This window comes from Gobio gobio, assembly GCF_949357685.1.
Source record: "Gobio gobio genome assembly, chromosome: 18".
In the NCBI taxonomy this organism is placed as follows: domain Eukaryota; kingdom Metazoa; phylum Chordata; class Actinopteri; order Cypriniformes; family Gobionidae; genus Gobio; species Gobio gobio.
This window is the reverse complement of record NC_137111.1, coordinates 9,135,475-9,159,532: the sequence shown is the minus strand read 5'-3', so window position 1 is coordinate 9,159,532 and position 24,058 is coordinate 9,135,475. Positions and strand designations below refer to the sequence as shown.

Sequence of the window (24,058 nt, the reverse complement as noted above, 5' to 3'; positions counted from 1 at the left end):
CGGAACCAAAACCAAAAAAAATAGTAGAAAAAAATAAATGAATCAATAAAGTCCTATGCTTACAATAACTTTTTAGGGTACAATTGACATTAGGTCAAGATTTGTATTTTGCATAAGAAATTAATGCTTAATGCGTTTTATACTATTGGAGTAATTAAAACCAGCTGAATTATACAGTTCCTCTTTTATGCTTTAAAAAAATTCACCCCAAAATCAATAGGAAAAAAAGTATACAGTAAAAAAGTATTAAAAAAAAGTAAATGAAAATGAAGCCTATTTTAGGACCCTTAAGATATATTTGGGATTGTGACTGTCACGGTCGGTTGCAAATCAAGTTGAAACAGGATCTAAGTGCAGCAGTCTTCAGTTTATTTTAACAAAACTCAGGGTACTAAAGATACAGAACAGAACTGTCTAAACACAACAATAACAGACAACTGAACAGAACCAAGGGGGTATTCCAGAAAGCAGGTTATGTGACATACCTGGGTATGTTTAAGAGTAAGTCAGCGGATAACCTCGACTTCCAGTTCCAAAAACGGAGGTAACTTTCAGGGTATGTAAGTAACCATAGCAACTCACTCTCTGAACATAACCTGCTCCAGAGCGGCTCACGATCCAGGGTTAGTTTGCTTAAGAGGTATTCAGATGTGTTTTATATAATTAATAGAGTTGTATTAATTTAACCAAATTTGTTATATAGATACAGTTATATAATAAACAATATTATATATTAATTCTAAAGCACTATTATAACAAGGTGATGTTTAAATGTAAATTCAATTCAAATGTATTTATTTTATTGTCATCTCATACATGGATCTGCATTTAATTAATTAGCATCAGACAAACAATATAATCCTTATACTTATTAAATGAAGAGATTGAAAAATGATTGCACAGCCACCAAATAGGTGGCGATGTGCACTAAAGGTGAGGATACACGGGGCAACTTTTTTGAGTAATGTTGCTTGGCCACTTTCCCATTGGGAATGGGCAACAAATTTCTATCTGGATACTTTAGATTGGTCATGGGCCCTGTGTCTTACCTGGTTGCCCGTTGACGGCAACATTGCCTGAGAACGTTGCTCAAAAAGTTGCCCTGTGTATCATCACCATTAGTAGGTTATGTAAACCGCCATTAAACAAAAGAAGAAGAGGAAGTAGAATGGCGTGCTTTTTCTTATCGTCTGTTTCCATGGTGAATCATTGATTCGTCGCTCTGTTGAGAATGTCTTGTAAGTTAACTGGCAACTCGGAGTTGTCTGAACATACTTCCGGGTGTGTTTTGGGAACCAGCATACCTTGAGTAAGCAAGGTTTGGGTTAATCAACCGAGAGTTCAAGGTCTATGTGATGGTAAGTTAACCTTGCTTTCTGGAATACCCCCCTGGGCTTAAATACACAGGGAAAACAAAGGAGCTAATGAGATAATTAATTAAACACCTGAACAGAATACTCAATCAATTAGTAACCAAGGAAACAAACAGGTAGGGAATGGAGGAGAACAGAACAAACTGACAGCAAACACTGGAACAGAACAGGAAAACTAAACCAAAGTGAATATAAAACCATGACAGTAGCCATGTGTCCATCCAAGATTTTTTTTTTTTTTTTGCGGAAAAAGGTTTTAGAAGATTATCGATCATTTTTTGCAAATGACAATCTTTTCCCACGTATAAATTTAATGTTGATAGTTTTTACAGAGTGTTTTGCAGTGTTTTATCGAGAGAAAAAGGGCTTCAACGCAAATAAATGTGGTGTCACATGCAGTGGTTAAATTGGCTTTTGTAGGGAGGGGGAGCCCTTATTTACGGTGAATGGTCATTCAAAATCGCGCCGGAAAAATACTTAATGTGTTTTTACACCAAAGGGGCTCTTTTTCCAGTAGGCTATTACTGTGTAAGTTAGAGTTGAGTTATTCAAACAAAGAGAAATACTTTACAGTTCACTTAGGACCATAAGCAGGTTTTTTTTAAATCAGTGAAGTGCCAAATTTGAGGTAGTTAGGGGGGTTCGGGGGAATATTGCTCCCCCGAGAAAAATTTGATTTCTCTGATCTACATTATGTGCATTTTTAATAAGTTTGAAGGCCAAAAAATGAATAATAAATAGCTTGTCAGTGGGCAGTAGATTATTTGACAATACTCCCCTAAAGATGAGTGTCCCTGAAAAGGGTTGGGAACTTTTTTTGACCAAAGAGCCATTTTTTTTTCCATTTTTGTTAAATGCATTTTTCCAAAAGAGCCACAATCAAAAATTATATAAAATTATTATTAAAAAGCTTTTTTTTCCCAATAAAATGTCAACAATAGTAATTATTAGGTCCACAACTAAAAACAAACAATTATGCAGCAAACAATAAATAAGTTGCAATATGGAATTAATTGTGCAGGGCTCTCACTGTGAGGTTGACCAAATGATGAGTATAAATCCTCTTCGTGTGTGTGAACGCCCACAGTGCTTACATATACTATGTTTATGTGAATACTCGAATACTTTTGATAGCCTATATTTCTGTGTTGATTTGGCCGTTTAGGCGCGCAACCGAAGACAAAGGCTAGAATGCTTGTCCGTATGTCCGTGTTGCGCTCGGAGCGCGCACAGCATCCTGTCAGTAATTCAGTTGTCTTTCGTGACTTATCATGCTTTTATTATTTATTTTATCATGACACTCGCGGACAGCACTGAACACACAACTTGAATATTATGATAAACTTGTCATTAACTTCGGTAGGCTGCACAACAAGGGAATTGTAATTGGCTGCTTTTTTCTGCAGAGAACGGATCTCTGTTGATGCGTGTGTCTAATCTTTTTATCGATCATGTTAGTAAATGTTAGATATATTGGTAAAGTGTGAGAGACCTGGCGAGCCATAGGTTCCCGACCGCTGCTCTAGCCGTTCGCGGATTTCCATGGTAACTCACTGTTAGAATTGTGACGGTTTTACCTTGATAGCTGTGGGCGCGGTGCTGAACCAGAGAACGCAGCGATTAATGCCTTATGGCATATGATAATTCCATATAGCCTGTATTTGTCAGGAGACGAACAATAATTAAAGTCTAATAATAATATTTCGTGCTGAAGGAGACGGAGCTGAGCTCCAGCAGGGTGTGTTGTGGACCTGAGGAGGCGGAGCTGCGCTCCGGTGCGCTCCGGCCCAATTTAACCTCTGGTCACATGACAGAATTAGTCTATATAAAGTGGATTGAATCCAAAAAGCTCTAAACGAATTTTAGAATTGTTAAGACGGTAGCTCTATAGACCATTTAAAACATTTAAATATAGTAGAAGTTTAGGTTAAAACTGTCTCTGACACACACACAAAAAACTTAGCAGCGATTTGATGTTATTGAACTCTGAGGGCGTCGGCGTTAACGCTTGACCGAGGGCGTGGCTGAAGCTTGGCGCTGATGCGACCATCATATTGACAATAGCCAATCACACGTCTGCTCTAGGGTTGCATGACCGCAATTGGCTAGCGTCTGCAACGCATGACGTCACCCATTCAAAGTAAATGAGAAGCATAAACGCAGACGTCCCGTGTGAATGCAGCGTAACTGATCTGAATGCGCTCTCGGCCACGTCAAACCGCGACTGGCTCGACTGCACGTTCAAGGCTTACGTTAAAGATTTTTGCTATATGACCCAACATTTTACTGTACAATCTTTTGTTTATTTTTTATCCTTAAATTTTGCATAAGTTTGTGTCCAAACCCAATGGCTTCGTCATATAAGCCAGTTACATGCAGTCCTGTCAGACAAGCTGTCCCACTTCTTCTGATCAATATTCTCTAATTTAGCAATAGGCCTATCATTCGTGAAAATAGTAAGCAGTAAAATGTCGAATTTCAATTCTCATTACTCTCTGCATTTTAGAAATATTTGGGACATGAACGATATGATATAATTTGCGATAAATGCGAAATTACTTGCAAAATTACTTGAGGGCAGTTTTTTAGCGATACAACAAACATGTTCTTTTTTTAAGGATGACAGCATTACGCACACCAAAAGGCCAATTGGATGGAAACAGGCTGGAGACAACAAATATCGCAATCTTTTTTTACGCATATTCACTTTGTCGATAACAAAATATTTGGGGGTGTAATATGACCTGGACATGTTCATGAGATTCACACCTGCTGATTTGATCTGTCTTGTTGTGATTCAGCAGGCTTGATTTATGCTGAAGGAGGATGTATGATCTGCCAATGGGCCATAGTGATCATTTCAGTTGTTAACAATGGCTGTGTTTCCAGGGGCTGGGTGCTTTATGATAGTAGTGTGACAGGTGCTGTGACTGTCTCCATCCTCCGGTCTCTGTGGCTCACCTCATGGGGTCCTCAAACAGAGGCTCACTGCATGCGAAAACCAGCGGGATCTAAATTTATTCCTTCCATGAAACCCTATATTCCCTCTCCAGAACCCCCGTGGCTATGCTCAGCGCCTTGGTGCCAGTGAAACATGCAGGTGTGGGTTTCCCTTTGGTTTTAAACCCCAGACGGGCCACACTCCCCAAGCGTATACGCATGTGTGTCTAAGATCTCATTGGGGAGCAGGTGGAGTGAAATAGAAGGCTGGCCGGACGGTGTGTGAAGGAGCTGAGGAATAGGTAACTAGATCCATGTGAACCCAAGGATCATTCAGACTCAGTATCCACTCAGCCGTTTGCGCTGCTAGAAAAACATTTAGCCAGGACAGACAAGCCAGGACGGATTATGATCCAGAGAGGCTCTGGAGCAACACAGGCTCATTGGAAAAATGCGCCTCTACCTAACTTTTAGCAAAATGTAAAAACGTACAATTCACTGCAGTTTCCAGCTAAAAACCCCCCACAAAACTTGTACTTTCTCTTCACACAAAAAAGGCAGATTATCAAATAATAAAGACTGCAGTTCCTTCACTGATCAATGTGATTCTGTGGTGAAGTAAATTCTACAGAAAAACAAATATAATTTCTACATGAAAAGGTTAGTTCAGCCAAGAGCTCAAGGACTTAGAGACTAATAGAAGCAGCTACAATGTCATGGTTGCTTCAGAAAATGCTTTTTTGTCTCACATTATCTTTTTGTTAACAGTTACGTTTCTGGTAGGGTTTAGTGTAGGTGGTGTGTTATTTTCAAACACAATAAGAGCGTTAACCTGAGCGCCAAAGAATGTGCTAGAAGCAACGTAATATCATTTTTACTGAAATGTTGCCACAGGCACGTTTTGTTGTGATATGTAATGTCCAGTAACCATGTTAATGTCTGGTTTTAATGAAATAATAGTAATAAAAAAAGAATAATTTTAAGGAAATAATAAATGCTGGGCTCAGGCTATGCATTTAAAAGGAATAGTTTAGAATAGAAAATAGTCTAAAAATGCTGTCATTGTTTTCTCACACTGACAGTCATTCCAAAATGACTTTTTCTCCTTTTTCTTTCTCTGTCTGTGTGTGTGTGTGTTTTTGGAAGTCCAGTGTTGTTGTTTTTTCCAGTGTTGTCACAAAAGAAAGTCACACAGGTTTCATACAGGTTTGAAAATGACATGAGGGTGAGTAAAGGATGACATTATATTTGGGTCACTCTTTTAGAATTATTATTATAGTTTTTTTTCAATTTCAATTTTCAAATTATCCAAAGATTATTCAAAGTGATCCAAGTGTATGTGTGCATTTTCCGGAAACCTCCAATTGTGAGATACAAAAAGGCCTAGACTTTATATTTATTTTATTTATTTATTTATGATCTCCGGACCCACTTTATATTAGGTGGCCTTAAAGGGTTTGTTCACCCAAAAATGAAAATTCTCATTAATTATAGTCATTAATTACTTACCCTCATGTCGTTGGACACCCGTAAGACCTCCGTTCATCTTCGGAACACAAATGAAGATATTTTAGTGTAAATCCGATGGCTCAGAAAGGCCTCCATTGGCAGCAATGACATTTCCTCTCTCAAGACCCTTAAAAGCTACTAAAGACGTCGTGACAAAGTCCATCTCACTACAGCGGTTCTACAATAACTATGAATCGACGAGAATCTAATTAACGACTTTATTCAACAAGTTCTTGTCTTCCGCCTGGGCCTCTGAACTCACGAAGCACCACGACGCACGTGCGAGAATATGACTTTCATTTCGCGGCTTTGATAAGGCACTTTTACGTGCACTTGTTCGTTTCTCATGGTTCGGGCATCCAGGAAATGCACACATTAGCCTCATTTTAAGCACTACGCCGAGACCTAAAGCACGATCAATGTAGAATTCAACAGCTTAGATACGGCGAGTCTTCCTCTGCTTGTAAACAAAGCTCCTCGCTTCCGGGTCATGTGTCAGAACGCAGGCTCTATTCTCGGTTCTCGCGCATGCGTCGTAGTGCTTCGCGAGTTCAGAGGCCCAGATGGAAGACTAGAACTTGTTGAATAAAGTCATTATTTAGATTTTTTTTGTGCACAAAAACTATTCTCGTCGCTTCACAAAATTATTGTAGAACCACTGTAGTGAGATGGACTTTTTAACGACATCTTTAGTAGCTTTTATGGGTCTTAAGAGAGGAAATGTCATTGCTGCCAATGGAGGCCTTTCTGAGCCATCGGATTTACACTAAAATATCTTCATTTGTGTTCTGAAGATCAACGGAGGTCTTACGGGTGTCCAACGACATGAGGGTAAGTAATTAATGACAGAATTTTCATTTTTGGGTGAATTAACCCTTTAACTACTATGTACTAACATTTAAATTAATCATTTGATACGATGCACTTATCGTGTACATACATGTTTGCACATTGTACTTACATTTAAAAAAATAACTGCTTGTAATTACATCTGTAATTAATTTCTGTTGTCGCATATAATAACACTGTTGTTGACCCTTCCCTTACACCTAACCCTACCCATAAACTTACCCATACCACCACACCTGTCCCTAACCCTACCCATAAACTTACCCATACCACCACACCTGTCCCTAACCCAACCCTTAAACTTACCCATCCCACCACACCTGTCCCTAACTTTACCCTTAAACTTACCCATCCCACCACACCTGTCCCTAACTTTACCCTTAAACTTACCCATCCCACCACACCTGTCCCTAACTTTACCCTTAAACTTACCCATCCCACCACACCTGTCCCTAACTTTACCCTTAAACTTACCCACATCACCACACCTGTCCCTAACTTTACGCTTAAACTTACCCATCCCACCACACCTGTCCCTAACTTTACCCTTAAACTATCCCATCCCACCACACCTGTCCCTAACTTTACCCTTAAACTTACCCATCCCACCACACCTGTCCCTAACTTTACCCTTAAACTTACCCATCCCACCACACCTGTCCCTAACCCTACCCTTAAACTTACCCACACCACCACACCTGTCCCTAACTTTACCCTTAAACTTACCCATCCCACCACACCTGTCCCTAACTTAACCCTTAAACTTACCCATCCCACCACACCTGTCCCTAACTTTACCCTTAAACTTTCCCATTCCACCACACCTGTCCCTAACTTTACCCTTAAACTTACCCATCCCACCACACCTGTCCACCACACCTGTCCCTAACTTTACCCTTAAACTTACCCATCCCACCACACCTGTCCCTAACTTTACCCTTAAACTTACCCATCCCACCACACCTGTCCCTAACTTTACCCTTAAACTTACCCATTCCACCACACCTGTCCCTAACTTAACCCTTAAACTTACCCATTCCACCACACCTGTCCCTAACTTTACCCTTAAACTTACCCATCCCACCACACCTGTCCCTAACTTAACCCTTAAACTTACCCATCCCACCACACCTGTCCCTAACTTTACCCTTAAACTTACCCATTCCACCACACCTGTCCCTAACTTTACCCTTAAACTTACCCATCCCACCACACCTGTCCCTAACTTTACCCTTAAACTTACCCATCCCACCACACCTGTCCCTAACTTTACCCTTAAACTTACCCATCCCACCACACCTGTCCCTAACTTAACCCTTAAACTTACCCATTCCACCACACCTGTCCCTAACTTTACCCTTAAACTTACCCATTCCACCACACCTGTCCCTAACTTTACCCTTAAACTTACCCATTCCACCACACCTGTCCCTAACTTTACCCTTAAACTTACCCATCCCACCACACCTGTCCCTAACTTTACCCTTAAACTTACCCATCCCACCACACCTGTCCCTAACTTAACCCTTAAACTTACCCATCCCACCACACCTGTCCCTAACTTAACCCTTAAACTTACCCATCCCACCACACCTGTCCCTAACTTAACCCTTAAACTTACCCATCCCACCACACCTGTCCCTAACTTTACCCTTAAACTTACCCATCCCACCACACCTGTCCCTAACTTAACCCTTAAACTTACCCATTCCACCACACCTGTCCCTAACTTTACCCTTAAACATACCCATTCCACCACACCTGTCCCTAACCCTACCCTTAAACTTACCCATCCCACCACACCTGTCCCTAACTTTACCCTTAAACTTACCCATCCCACCACACCTGTCCCTAACTTTACCCGTATCCCACCTCAATATCAGAAAGTGTTTTGCAATACAATATGAACACAATAAGTACATTCTACTTATTTTTTGATGTAAGTACATAGTAGTTAAGGCCACCTAATATAAAGTGGGACCTAATCTCCTCTTATTCTAAGGAGCAGTTAATTGCACTTACACTTGTTTTTGCAGTTTTTTTTATATGTATTTTTTTTATTATTTTTAAAATATTTTATGATGTTCAAATGTAACAAGCCAAAACAATAATACAGGCCTTTTAACCTTTGGTACTAGAAAAAGTGCCTTGGGCCTTTTGAATAAGCTTTTATTTTTATATTCTAATTTTTAGTCATTTTGTTGTGTGCTTTTGTCAATAGTTTTTGTTTGTTGTTATTGCCAGGGCAACATTTCTAATTGTTAAAGTTTTTCATCTAATTAATATTTTCTGTTATTTCAGCTATATTTCAATTAACAAAAATGTTTTAATAGATTTTGAATGAATGATAATAACCCCCGTTTTCGGGGAACTAATTCCTTTAACACCAATGTACCATAATATAAAACATCAAAGCTGCTCTAAAGTGTCCAGCAGGCAGTGATATTGTTGAGCAGGGGCCAGAAACTGATATGATTTCCCATTTCTTATTTCACGTTGTGGCAATAGTCACTGGCACTCGTTCAAGAGCTGTCCGTCCGTCTGTCTGTATCAGTTTTGCATTGCAGTGGCTTGTTTCCAGGTTTGAGCCTCTTGGCTGGAAGCCCCTGACAGTCAGAGGCCCCGGGGTCCCATTGGCCTGCTCTATAATCCACCTTTGCAGACATGCACAGATCATATTTTCCTCCATCTTCAACTGCAGGTCAATGGGCACAACTGACGTTTCCTCTGGCTCGCTTAGACGCATAGAGGAAGGACTCTGGGCATTGCCCTTTGCCCCCAACACGCGCGCAAGACACAAACTCTTGCGCCCAACAACTGAGACTCAGATTTGTCACATTCTCTAACCAGACAGGAATTTCACAGCTGAATACTCAAGAGACGGATTGGCCACAAAGGAACCATCAAAGGCCTCTGACACTGAGTTTTATGTAATCTACTCGGCAGGATCCTGTTGCAGCACAGTTGGCCGGAAATTAACAGCCGATATGGCCAATTCTTTATTTGCATTTGGCAAATGCATAATTAACTTGCCCTAACATTATCAGTATTATTATTTAGTATTATTTTGTAATTGCTTGTGTTGGATGTGTGCTTTAGTCTTAACTTGTCATATTTTGCCAGTGTCATATAACTAGTTCCATTATTGAACATACTGAACGGATATTTAAAGTATTATATATAGTGCATATATAATTACACTATAATTACAATATAAAAATATCATCTGCTCAATTAATTTTACCCTTGCATAACTTGAACTATATTATCACCCAGCTGTATTTGGACATATAAGAAAAAATCCAACTGTCCACATACACACAGTTCACTCACGTAAAGCAGTATATACTATAGAGAAAATCTCAACTGCTTGATTGTTTATATCATTCCAAAATGTAAAGTATATTATCACACAGCTCTAGTCTGCTAAATGCAACTATAAGGCAAGAATTTATAGGCAATTAAGATATTATAAACATTAACATTTTCTGTAAAGCCGATTTGAAATGTTGGGAATTGTGAAACACTTTTAGGGCCCTTTCATACTCCTGGCACAATGTGACGCCAGGCGCGACAACTGTTTTTTGCTGTTTCAGTCCGATGCAGTTATCATTTTCACGTTCAGCGCCATGTTGTTTAAATAGCAAATGCAATCGTGCGCATCTGTTCGCCCATGTCTGAAAACCAGGTGTGTTCAGGCGCATTGTTGGTGCGTTACTACTGCGCCATTGACCAACAAAAACCTGGTCTAAAGTCCATAGCGCAGTATTTTTTGTGTTATTAAAAGGGCATGTTAGTAATATGTGCCTATAGGCATGCACAACACGTACACTTGCTAGGGATGTAACGATTTAGTCGGAGCCGGTTTGAAAATCAATACAAATGTGTGGCGATTTAAGTCGGTTGAGATGTTAAACAAATCGCGATACACGTTTTAAACAGCCTCACTTTACAGGCACGATAGCAGCCAGCAAGTTGTAGCTAGTGTTACGGACAGTACGTGCACACTGGCACGAAGAACCGTGAAATAAGCTAATGTTTTCAGTTCATTCATACGGAAGTTGGGCGCGAGCGCACCCGTGTGTACGCGCCGTCAAACAGAAGCATGGCAACGGCAAGCGCATAGTTTACGTCGACTCATTCAAATCGAAGGATGTGCTTCACAGACTGAAGGAGAAATCTGTGCTGTTGCAGAACCAGGTGTTGTTTTTATTTTACTATCCCTTTCTCGTTCTCAATAATTCATTGATTATTATAGTATATTTATCTAAATGTGTTATGTTTTTCTAACTCTTGAAAGTGTAATGATACAAATTATAATTAAAACCTTGCCTTTACAACAATGTGAAACCCATGTCACTGTTGTACTTAAATTGTACCTAGTCTTTTTATTTCTGCTCTCCTCAGTGCAGGATGAGGGTGGAGAAGCTGAAACAACCTCCTCCCAAGAAAACACCATTGGAAAATCTCCTTGAAGGGACTTTTTGAGGATTTGTTTTAAAGTTTCAAATTAGTTACTTGACATTAATTAAAATTTGACAAAGAAATAAGCAGAATTTTGTCTGAGAAATAAAAGGACACTTTTATTTTGTAATTTGTCTTAAATCTCCTTTTGTTAAAAAAAAAATAGTGAGAAAATTGCATTGTGAAATTAGTATCGTGAATCGTATCGCATCGTGAGTTGAGTGAATCGTTACATCCCTAACACTTGCACTTCTTATTACACACACAGGGACATTTTTAAATATTTTCTCTGGAGAAGCGTTCAGTCTTTCCGCCCGCAAAATCTGCCATGGTGCGAGCACAACTGGCTTTTAAAGGGAATGGGAGATGAGACTCTCATTGGTTTATTGCACGTTACTCATGACGTTAATCATCTGCTGGCGGTCGAACCTTTTCCTATTTAGCACCTAAACTCTGGAACAGTCTTCCTAGCACTGTTCGGGAAGAAGAAACACTCTGTCAGTTTAAATCTAGACTAAAACACATATCTTTACTGTGGCACACACATAGAACATTATCAATTTCTATTATTCAAATCAGTTAAATGATTGTTAGAACTAGGTCAGCCGGAACCAGGCACACTTCCCATAACACCTGATGTACTCGTTACATCATAAAAAGAATGGCATCTACGCTAATATTAGTCTCTCTGTTTATCCCGAGTTTTCTGTAGTCAGCCGGATCCAGACCGTATCCAGATCAGATGGTGGGCCTGCACCCAGACATGACCAACGCATCCCTGAAGTGTCTGCAGACACAGAGTCAATTAGACTCTCTTCTGTGACGACACGATATCCTCAACAAACCCGTCTCCGGCGGGATGACTCCGATCTTCAACCAGATGGAACTGGACAAGTACTCTGAATGTTTCAATCTAATATGACTGATTTGTAAAGTTGCCAGAATAAAAATCATACACTGTTTTGCTAGGGGAGAACTGGCAGCCCGACTCAGCCTGGTTTCTCCCAAGGTTTTTTTCTCCATTATGCCACCTGATGGAGTTTTGATTCCTTGCCACCGTCGCCCATGTTGCCTTTGGCTTTTGGTTTTGTTTAGTTGGGGACACTAAATATTTAACTATATTACTTTCTATTAAATTCTGTTGCATTATTTTCCTGTTACCATTGTGAAGCTGCTTAGAAACAATCTGCATTGTAAAAAGCGCTATATAAATAAAGGTGACTTGACTTTACGTTACGCCCAAAACACACCCATGACTCATTAAGAGACTAGGGACCATAGATATCCATAATAAAGGCTAGATGTCTTACGGCGGAGTCTCTAACGTCATCACCGGCGGCCATCTTGTCACAGGCAGGGTACCTAATGTAAGGCGAGTGATCTGCATGAACACAAATACTCTTATCTCACTGAAATCTTGACGGATTTACAAATGGTTTGGTTTCTTACAAACGTTATTAACGTGGCTATAATTATGGATGCTTCAACAAATTATGAATAATTTTTCATAAGTATGCAGTGTCATAACTACATCTCTGACGTTTATAACAAACCAAACAGTCTGAATATCGGTAGAAAATTGAGCAAGTTAAGGACGGTTATTTAAAAAGTGCAAGCACCCATGAAAACAATGTTACGAGTGAGCGAGCTGCCTGTGACAAGATGGCCGCCAGGTGCGGCCGTCGACCTCCATTGGCCAGCAGCGCGGGGGCGAGACATCTAGCCTTTATTATGGATATCTATGCTAGGGACAACCCTTTTGGACCATGCGCCTGGTGCGCTGACTGTCTGTTTTCCGTCGTTAAACTAGGAAAAGTTCAAGTTCAAGTTTATTTATTTCTAAAGCACATTTACTACCGGCTTTTGGCCGACCAAAGTGCTGTACAATAGTCACAAACACAATACACATTGAACTAACAACATCACAATCCTCAATCTAAATATGGTGCCTTAAAAACACGATCAGGTTACACATTAAAAGCTACTCTAAACAAATGAGTTTTTAGCGCTGTTTTAAACTCAGATAGAGTGGAAGCCTTTTTCAGTTCAATAGGAAGATTATTCCACAGATTGGGGCCCATCACTTCAAAAGCACGATTTCCCCTCTTTTTCAACCGGGTTCTAGGAATATGAAGGAGGGATTTGTTTCCTGATCTCAGTTCTCGATTTGAAGTATATGGGTGAAGTAAATCTGATAGATAAGCTGGTGCAAGATTATTTAAGGATTTGTAGACTAATAGTAAAATTTTATAGTCGATTCTATATTGAACAGGTAGCCAGTGAAGGGATCTTAAAAGCGGTGTGACATGATCAAATTTTTTACCTCCCTTCAGAAATCGCGCTGCTGCATTCTGAACAACTTGTAATCTAGAGATTTGGCTCTTCGAAACTCCAGAGTACAGAGAGTTGCAGTAATCTAGCCTGGATGTTATAAAGGCGTGAATAGCAACTTCCAGAGAGGCATTCGATAGGAAAGATTTGATTTTGGAAAAAGAACGCAGATGGAAAAAACTAGAGCCCACTACTGAGGCAATTTGCCTATCAAATTGTAAATTGTTATCAATTACCACACCTAAATTACGAACTTTTGCTGAAATAGTGAGGTTTAAAAGATCGAGATTAGGTAAATGTTGTCTGCTATGTTCGGAGGGTCCAAAAACAATAGCTTCAGATTTATCTGAGTTTAAAAAAAGAAAGTTTTTTTGAGAGCCATACATTTACATCATTCAAACAAGCTGATAGATTACTAACAGCATCCTCATTACCGCTGGTTAAAGGCAAATAAATGTGCATGTCATCAGCATAACAATGGAAGGCTACATTATGTTTCCTGAAAATGGATCCCAAGGGAAGTAAGTATAGAGAAAAAAGAGTGGGTGCAAGAACAGAACCTTGTGGTACGCCACATGATAGCTTGCATGAAGAAGAAGTAAAATTACCAATTTTAACAGAAAAAGATCTGTTGGTTAGGAAAGATTTAAACCAGTTTAACACTACTCCACCTAAACCCACATAAGACTCCAGACGGGAAATGAGAATTCCATGATCGACAGTATCAAAAGCTGAGGACAAGTCCAGCATGATTAGAATGACAGAGACTCCTGAATCGGTAATCATTAAGATGTCATTTAAGACTCTTACAAGGGCTGTTTCAGTACTGTGTAATGATTTAAAACCTGATTTGGAAAATCAGAAAAACAGTGAATTCGGACACGCCCTAAGTGCACCTGCGCTTCAGACCATGGGCTCAGATCATTAAAATAGGGCCCTAAAAATAAAATTGACTTGACTTAACTTGGCAACCAAGCAGATTGTGCTACATTGTGGCCATTGCCAGAAATTGTGTCAGTGAATAATTTACACTTGTGCAGTGTATGTAGTATGTGTAGAAAGGTTACTCAGAATGTATAAATGATTTGGCCTATAGTATTGTTGATGTTGTTTTAATTGGGAACTTATTTAATTACATGAATTCTCACAGCCAATTTAATTGAGTGTAAATGTGCAGCAACCAGCAGTCAAGTACATACAGTAAAATGACATTTTTACACTGTGTAATGTATTTTGGTGGTGGGATAAATAGATTTACCTTGAGCTTCACAGTTGTGTTTAAATAGCACACAGCAGACGGAGAGGAGAACCACAGCGAGTTTCATGGTGCAGGGCAATCTGAAACAATGAGAATAACACATTAACATTCATGAAATTAGCACGCATTCATTCAGTGACAAACTTTGCTGTTCATGTATGATGAAAACATAACCACTACATTTAAGTAGAAAGAGATAAGGCCCTAAAAACAAGGGATGCTTGGGTGTTGGCCAACTATAGCACCCATAACCAGGCTCAACAGCCCAGGATGAAGAGCTCAGAGCGCTTTCACTCTCCAAACATCAGAGCAACACCTGACCATGAACCAGCCAACAGACACGCTGAATAATTCATCTTAATACTTAATTATTAAAACAGCTTTGTGAATCTTTTATAGTGGACATTTACAACAATACCGTACAGCTCCTTTGTCTATTTACACACAGTTTCGCTGAGACGAGCGCTGACAGAAAGTGCTGTGGTGTGTCTGTTGCTCTTGTGTCTATGTGATACATTTCGTAATATCTGATTTGCAAACAACCTCAGTGGGACCAATCCCACTCATCTAGATGACATTATCGTTTTCAAAACTCTGTCTTAAGTCAAGTCCCCTTTATTTCTATAGCGCTTAATACAGATTGTTTCAAAGCAGCTTCACAGTAAATAAACAGGGAATTAACAGAATCAATGATGCAAACTTCATCAAATATTAGACACATTCAACTTCAAAGCTCTAAAAAGTCAACAGTGTCATTATTCAGCTCAATTCAGTTCAAGTTCAAAAACTGTAAAGTTGAATGAATTATGAAACGAGTTCAATTCAGCTCTACAGAAGACTATAGTGTCGTTATTTAGCTTGAGTCAGTTCCATGTTGATTCAATTTAGTTCAATAACTGTGTCGATGTTGCTCAATTCAGTTCAAGTTTTGTTCTCATCCGGTGGTGTCATTGCAGTCAAATTGATAATATTACTGAATATTAAAGGGTTAGTTTACCACCATAATGCACTGAGCATGTTGCTGTCCAAGGCTTATTCAATGTTGTTTTCCTGTAGTATTTACTTCACCAAAGAATCATTTTTATCAGTGCATTGTTCATTTGTGGTTACCATGACTTAACTACAATAACCATGTTTTTTTATTTATTATTATTTGTAGTAAAATCATGGATAATCGTAAGGGAAAGAATCATAAGTACATATCAGAAAATTTGAAATACCTTGTGTTTGTAAAACACATTTTAAACTGGATGACCACAAACACATTGGGCCCTATCATACACCCGGCACAATGTGACGTTAGGCGCGACGCAAGTGTTTTGTTTCAGTCTGACGTAGTTATAATTTTCACGTCCAGCGCCACCAGGTGTGTTCAGGCGCATTGTTGGTGTGTTGCTATTTTAAGGAACTGAAAACGACTGAGCCATTGACCAAAAAAGCCTGGTCTAAAGTCAATAGCGCAGTATTTTTGGTGTTATTTAAAGGGCATGTTGGTAATATGCGCCTATAGGCGGGTGCACAACTCGTGTACACTCTGCTTATTACACACACAGGGACGAGCAGCAGCACACAAACATTTTTTACAACCTGGTCTCATTGGCAAAATGTACCTGTGGCAATGTTTTTGCAAACCCCAAAATACGTACCAATACGTACATATCTCTGCAGTTTCCAACAGAAATGAACACTAGAGGCAGTTAAACAGCAAGCACTTTTTATCAGTTTTTTTTTTTTACCATAGTCCATGATTTGTAAACAAATACATTTTGGAATTTGAATCACCTAACCAGCTCCATATGTTCAGCTTTTTCTGACATACCAAGCTTGCTCAGTAGCTCAGCTGGTACAGATTTGTACTTGCAATGCTGAAAGCTTGGGTCTGAATCCTGTGAAAGATGAGTCATGATCAAGCGACAACCTCCCGCAGTTTCTCTTGAAGCCAATACGGAAGTGACTTAAACTGTAATTCATCGACTGGCCACTAGAGACAGGCTCCAGAAGGAGCAGAATCTCATTGAGCCGCATGTTAAAATGCCCAACTTTACAGCAGAAGAACACATGTTTACAGTCTGGTACAAATTGTGGTTTTGGTCTATACGGCTAATTTTTCCCTTCATGACGACTGTGAGGGGGGTGAATTTTTTTATAACTCATTCGTTTACATTATATAAAGCTTTAAAGTCTTGCATAATTAAGGGCACTTTGGGTGACAGGTGGATAGCCATTTATCTGCTGTCTGTTAGTCATCACCTCAGCTCCAGCCGGGAGTGACGCGCTGCCAATATGGCGACGGCCAGCTCGACCCTACTTTGCGCTTCAAAGCTGCTCTTCAGAATCCTATGGGTGACGTCACGGACACTACGTCCATATTTTTTTACAGTCTATGGTCATGATAAAAAAGCTCAAAGACGAGTTCAAAACACAAGCTAAAATGACATGGTTACAATTGTATTTTTGTCACATTTGCTTTTGTTAACACTATCGGGTAGGTTTAGGGTTTAGTGTAGGTGTACGTTAAAAAAACAATGGAACAAAACGTTGCCAGATTCACGCTCATCTGTTCCGGGGAAAAACTAAACTTTTAGCGCCACCCAGTGGACATTTCACTTTGAAACTGTCGCAATATGTACGTATTGGTAAGTATTTTGGGGTTTGCAGTTTTTCCAATGGAAAGTTTTTCCAATGAGACTAGGCTGATTTTTAAATATAAAAAATTAAAGGATTCCTCTCTGGAGAAGCATTCAGTCTTTCCGCAATGTAAATGCCGGATTCACGAAAATCTTCTTAAGAAAGAAGTTAAGAAAATTCTTAAAATAAATTCTTAGAAGTTTGTAAGAATGTTCCTAAGTGCAATTCTTGAAAAATTCTTAAGAAGTTCTCAAATATTTTCTTAAGAACATCTTAATTTTTTACTTAAGAAATAAATAAAAAGTTAAATAAAAAGGTCCTACTGAACACTCGCTGAATGAAAAACACCTCAAAGCTCGTAGTTTTGCGCTTCCTGCAGATTACCGTAGATATCATAAAGTGTGCAGACTATTTTCGTCTGGACTGGCTTGACGGGAGTAAATCACTCAATGTCGTGTGTTTAATGTGCCGTGTCTGTAAAATTTTATATTTTTAATATTTTATAAGAGCCTAGCCGTTTATCAAGAACACTGCTCGGGTACCAAAGATCGGCCGTTAGATCTACACAAGACGAATCATATCTCAGAGACGTCTGAGCCCGCGGCAGACGGCAGAAGGACTAGCCGTGGAAAGGCTACTCTCGGCGGGGTTAACGAGCGATGAACACCCGCTGATCGCCTGGATCTCACAACTCCGAAAACGCCAGATAAAATTGTAAAATAGGCGCTCTCTTTATAAATAAACCACAGATTTAATCTTTAAATAAGTACATTCTCGCCTGAAAAAGTCTTAAAACTACAATTTGTGACACATTACCAGTAGAATTTGGTATTTAAGATAGGTTGGAGGTTATCCTAACTTTAAGAAGTTATTTACGATGATTTTAAAGAACATTATTTTCGTGAATATGAATACTTCTTAAATTTTATCTTAAGAACAATCATAAGAAAAAAGATAAGAACATTCTCAAGAAAAGTTTTTGGGAATACAAAATATATTCTTTAATATTTGTTAGAAAATAAAAAGAAATTGGCAGTTAAGGATAATTTCATTCTTAAGAATGTTTTGTGAATCCGGCCCCTGGCTTTTAAAGGGAATGGGAGATGAGACTCTGATTGGTTTATTTCATGTTACGCCCAAAACACACCCATGACTCTTTAAGAGACTAGGGACAACCCTTTTGGACCAATGCGCCTGGCGCGCAGACCGTTTTTTCCATCGTTAAACTAGCAAAAGTGGATTCGGACATGCCCTAAGTACACCTGCGGCATGAGCTTCAGACCATGTGCTCAGATCATTAAAAAAGGGCCCATTGTTTTAGGCCAAACAAAGGGGAAAACCTTAAAGAAACTTTCGTTCTGTCAGTTCCTTCCAAAACCACAAAGAAAAACGTACAGTACCATGGCCATAATGTTCAGTTTTTACCTTAATGCTGTTTAAAGAGTAGACATAGTATGATACAATTTCCAGGTAACACAGAGAAAGAGCAAACATTGTTCGTTTACATATGCTACCAACAATGTGGCCATACAAAGTGTGTTATAAATCGGCGAAGTTACAATTTAAGGCCCGATTTCACAGACAGGGCTTAGATTAAGCCAGGATTAGGCCTTAGTTCAATTAGGATAGCTCAAACATGCATTTTAGCTTGGGACTAGGCTTAAGCTTTGTCTCTGAAACAGAGGGTAAGTGTCACTTAAGCTCTTAGAAAGCCGAGAGCCGTGACCGGACTCTTCCCTGTTTTCTCCATCTGGCTGCTTCAGCCGTCTCTCTGCACCACTTTTGTTGTTTCCCATTGTAGATTAATGGAGCGCTCTCACAGCCACTAATGGGAATGAATTTGGTAAATGCTTTGAATGCTAAAGCTGAGAATAGGTCCGTTTCCATGATAGGAGTCTCTCTAGCATGTCACATTAGGAAGCCTCCATCTATTGTCCTTGATGCTGGGGATACCATGTCAATTATCGCTTATGCTTTCTGGCCGGTCTCATGTGCAGACACCTGGCAGTGAAGGCAAGCTATATTTGAACATGACTTTATTTCCTGAGAAGCTCACTCTGCGATTGTGGAAGGTGCTATTTCCAGCTGTGTTTAATTAATACGTGTCACATCAGATGGGGAAAAAATACAGTCAGAAGCCTTTCATGCCATTTGACACATTGGCCATTATCCAGCTGAAACCACACATAGAGGGACATTGTCATCGATTTTATGGTCCATCTTTCACAAATTATCAAAATGTAATGAATCATCCAGAGCAATTCGTTATAAATTATATAGATTTAGATGTAGCCTGAAGGCAATTTCACACTGAACGCGATGTGAAAGAGAGATAATAAGAACATCTTTGGAGAATCATGTTCAACAGGATGTGATTTGCGGGCATTTGAAGTCAACAGCAATGATGCTGCAAAAGTGAGGTTAAATGCATAAAGTGCATTTGTATTATTTAGCCGATTTAATTATTACATGTTTGCATAATATTCAGTGTTTGCGTTTTATTCATTTTGAGAAATATCGATTTTTTTTTTATGGCAAAGCTGTTATTAACATATTTTGTCAGCACGTGTTATTAACTACTAAAATAACATCACAGAGGCGTCTGACAACAACCGAGGTGTGACCACTGTGTTCACTGATAAGAAGGTGTTTTCTCTTTCTCATTGATGTTAATTAAAGCAATAAGACACACGTGGCCTTGCGTTTGCTGTGATTAAGGTGAGTGGTGTTCTGCAGCGTGATGCAAAATGCAAAACTGCTTTAAAAATTGATATTTACTCACCTTCATGACTTTCTTACATGGAATACAAATTGAATCTTTTAGTGGCACTTTTTCAACATTCACAAAACAGTAATAACTACTAATAATAATAATAATTATAAACAACACAAGTATCAAAAAAGTAGTCCATACAACTTGTATGCAATATTCCAAGTCTTCTGAGGTCAAATGGCACAAACCTTTTAAATTTTAGACCACAAAACCAGCCAGATTTTACGTCCCAAAATTTCTCACGTGTGTTGTAACCTAACACAACATAACATTTTTAAGTAAATGGCATGCAATTGGGAATATATAGAGAATGAGACTTCTGCAGGGAGGGTCTGATCTGGTCTAAATTCTGGCTTGATAAATGTTGGATGAAGATTCTTCAGTGTTTAAAGGAAACAATAACAGCACACACGTCAAAGCGTTTGCGTTCTCTCACTGAATGTTTGCATTTCCCCCAGGCATAGACCGTAAAAAAATATGGACGACGCGACTTCATTCTCTTCCGCTGAAGAACAGTGAAGCCTCCCGAGGTCCAGATTTGGGACCGGAGTATGTGCAGTAGAGAGCGGGAAGTAGAGGCGCGATATCAAAAGCCTGCCCACACTCTCACAGATGCAGAACAATTCATTATGTCGGTGAGAAATAAACAGTTATGGAAATGTAGAAATTAAACCTAAGGCTCCAATCTCCTCCCGAAAATCCAGAGAAAAGTCCTTTAGTGCCTCAGTGACAACTTCACTCAGAGAAGCTGTCAATCATGACATCACACCCCCGTTTTTATAGCATCAAATAACTCACTAAAACTAAACTTATTTAAAAAACGCTTGAAAGTAAATAATTGCGATAAAAACTGCCTACAATGACACCAACTTTGGGAAAAAATTATTTGAAGTGTAATTCGATTTAGTTTGTCTTGCGTCCATTAGAAAACACAGAGGGGCGGGGCTTATGAGCTATACTGGGACCAGCCACCAGGGGGCGATCGAGGCGCGGAGGTTTCAGTTTCTGAGAGGACTGCTACAAGCTTGATTTCCCCCGAAGAAACTTTGTGTTCACTCGCAAAGAACACAAAGTTTGCGAGCGAAAAGTTTCTCTGGGGAAATGCTAACATTTCGTGAGAGAACGCAAAAGCATTGACTTATTATTTTTCCTCCCATTTCATATTTTTTCCACCACCATGACCCCTTAGGGCAGGGGCTCCATTGTAATGACATGGGTCCAAGTAAATAATAACTATTCCTTTGAAATTATTGTCAATAATAATCAGAATGAACAATCCTTCTTCCAAATACTTCAACTGTAGGCTGTTTACTGTTGCCAAGCAACATAACAAAGGAGTTTAATATAGAATGTGCGCTCACCAGTGGGGATTTAACAGCATTTTATACTGTGGCTCTTCAAATGAGGATTTAGAGTCAGAACTACATCCAACTCACATATTTTGTTGGTGTGGAAATGTAGCCCAAACCATATCCATATTTCTAAACCTTACCCTACCCATAACTTATCCCTAAAATCAGAACTTGACATAACCTGTAAACTTGTTCCTCAAATCTGATTGGTTGATTGGAATGTTGATCTGGGAACATGTTGTACTACACTTCTTCCTACACTTCTTCCTAAGAACACACACACACGTTTACCTGGAGGAAAACTATGGTAGCACTATTAAGAATAAAGGTTCTCACTGTGTGCCATCTGCGGTTCAATAAAGTTCACAAGTGGAAACTTTAGTGGTTCTTTAGAATATTAAAAGGTTCATTAATCTATGGCATCTCTGTGAAAAACACTTCGGATTTTAAAGAGTAAATGCTACTTAGAAATGTGAGATATGAACCACACTTCTTTGAAAAAAACTAATTAAGCAATAAACAATTAGTGGCAGACTTTATTCCTGGTTACTTGGATGCACCCTGGACTGGAGGACAAAATATACTTAATTGACAGTTAATTACTACAATTCATCTGAGCATATTTAGCCTACATTAAAAATCATTATATACTAGGAAGCTGCCATGGAAACTTAATATGCACGTGGTTCCTTTAACCAGCTCAACCTCAGAATAACAGTGAAGCTATAGTCTAATCCTACACCATTTCCATCTCCAAAGATGTGCGAACACAAACACTTTCTTGCCATTGCGTAAACAGTCCGGGTATAATTCACAACTTTAAGTGCCCAAGCTCAAGCAGAGAATATTCCCTGAAGCCTTGTACAGAAACACCACCTTACAACACAAGTATATTCATTTTGAAAAAGTTATAGAGTTCAAAACTGCTGCACAACAATTCAACTCTATTCAGTGACTAAAAAGATACACACACACTTACTGGCAAATTGAGTAGATGTTACACACCTGAGCTGTTGGTGGCCCCTCCAGCAGTGTTTGCAAACCTCAGGTGCTGATGAAGCGGGACTCACATATCATACATACACCTTGAGCAAGTCATGCAAAAGAAAATCAGGCACAACTTCACTATTCATATGTCTCGAGTGTACGCACACCCTACGAGATCAGCCCGCTAGTGAGACACGTTTTGTTGTTAGAAATGCTTGTTTAGAAGCAGACAAGGTTCCACCTCCCCACTCAACAAGCCAACCTGCCTAAGGACTGGCTCTTAAAGAGACAGGCTTCCCTCAATCCCACACAGCTCCAAGAACAATACATCACGGTTGAGTGATCCAAAGATGTACACTGTAGACGTTACACGTTTTTTCGGCTCTTTTTGCTATTTAAAGTTTCACGCACGCATGGCAAGTCTTGTCGTTTCGCGGCGTCCGTGTAAACATTCTTTTGTACAGATGGAGGCTGATAGAGAGGGCATTGTGCACATTTTTCCGGCTTGTTTACAGTCTATCAGAAACGCAGTCTGGCAGAAACTCTGGCGAATGCTGAAGCGGTAATGGAAGGCTTTTTGCTGTTGCTGTAGCGACAGACAAGACTCCTGATGTTGGGGGCTGATGTGCCCACACGTTCCTCTGCAGGCGATAGTGTGGAGAGGATCGGTTTTCAGCAGATTATCTCAACAATATCAGGCCTGTGGAGCATTTGAAAACAGGCATCTACATGTCCACACTACTGTGATGGGAGACACATGCACGCACCTACACATGAACACACTCACTCGCCGCCGTACAAATATATTACTATAAACGAGGGCGTATGTAAAGGCAGACATGTAGCGACTGTCTTTTTAGTAGGCTGAAGCACTACTATCAAAAGCAGAATGGGTAGATGGGTTTACCGGGCTCCTGATGGCTTAGTCTGTGAGGAGCCGATGAATAGGAAAGCACTCGAAGCTCATTTGTTTTGGTTGCTCGTCTTGTGTTTATATTGAGATAATGGCATGCCCATGATTACAGCCATTCGGCTTCTGGGTTTTAAGCACACATTTGTACGTCTGTCCTGCTGTGGCCTCATTATGATGCTCGAGCTGAAAATGGCAGTCCAATAATTAGGAGGATTTCTGTGATGTTACACTTCAGGTTCCAAAAGGTTTTTTTTTTTGCAGCGATGACATTTAAGAACTTAGTGTGAAGAACATTTTTATAATCTAACGAACGTTTTTTACACCACTGTGTGCAATGGAAAATTTCTACAGGTTCTTTATTGGTATCAATGGTTCCATGAAGAACATCCATTGAACTTTTTCATTGCACAAAAGCTTCTTCTGATTATTAAGACTAAACACCCCTTAGGGCCCTATTTTAACGATCTGAGCACATGATCTGAAGCTCATGCCGCAAGTGCACTTAGGGTGTGTCCGAATCCACTTTTGCTAGTTTAACGACGGAAAAAAAAATGGTCTGCGCGCCAGGCGCATTGGTCCAAAAGGTTGTACCTGTTCTCTTAATGAGTCATGGGTGTGTTTTGGGCGTAACGTGCAATAAACCAATCAGAGTGTCATCTCCCATTCCCTTTAAAAGCCAGC

The 24,058-nt window shown here is 39.5% G+C and overlaps 1 protein-coding gene across 1 annotated transcript in view; it reads right to left on the bottom strand.

The window, feature by feature from the left end:
• dlk2 (delta-like 2 homolog) overlaps nt 1–22,660 on the bottom strand; it is a 42,015-nt gene extending 19,355 nt beyond the window's left edge. Inside the window, exons 1-2 of the mRNA XM_079842906.1 lie at nt 22,483–22,660; nt 14,725–14,804 (exon numbers count right to left, since the gene is read on the bottom strand). Of these exons, the coding sequence (XP_079699032.1) occupies nt 14,725–14,791 (67 nt within the window). The 5' untranslated portion in view covers nt 14,792–14,804; nt 22,483–22,660. The remainder of the gene's footprint in view (nt 1–14,724; nt 14,805–22,482) is intronic.
• Between the last annotated feature and the right edge of the window lie 1,398 nt (nt 22,661–24,058).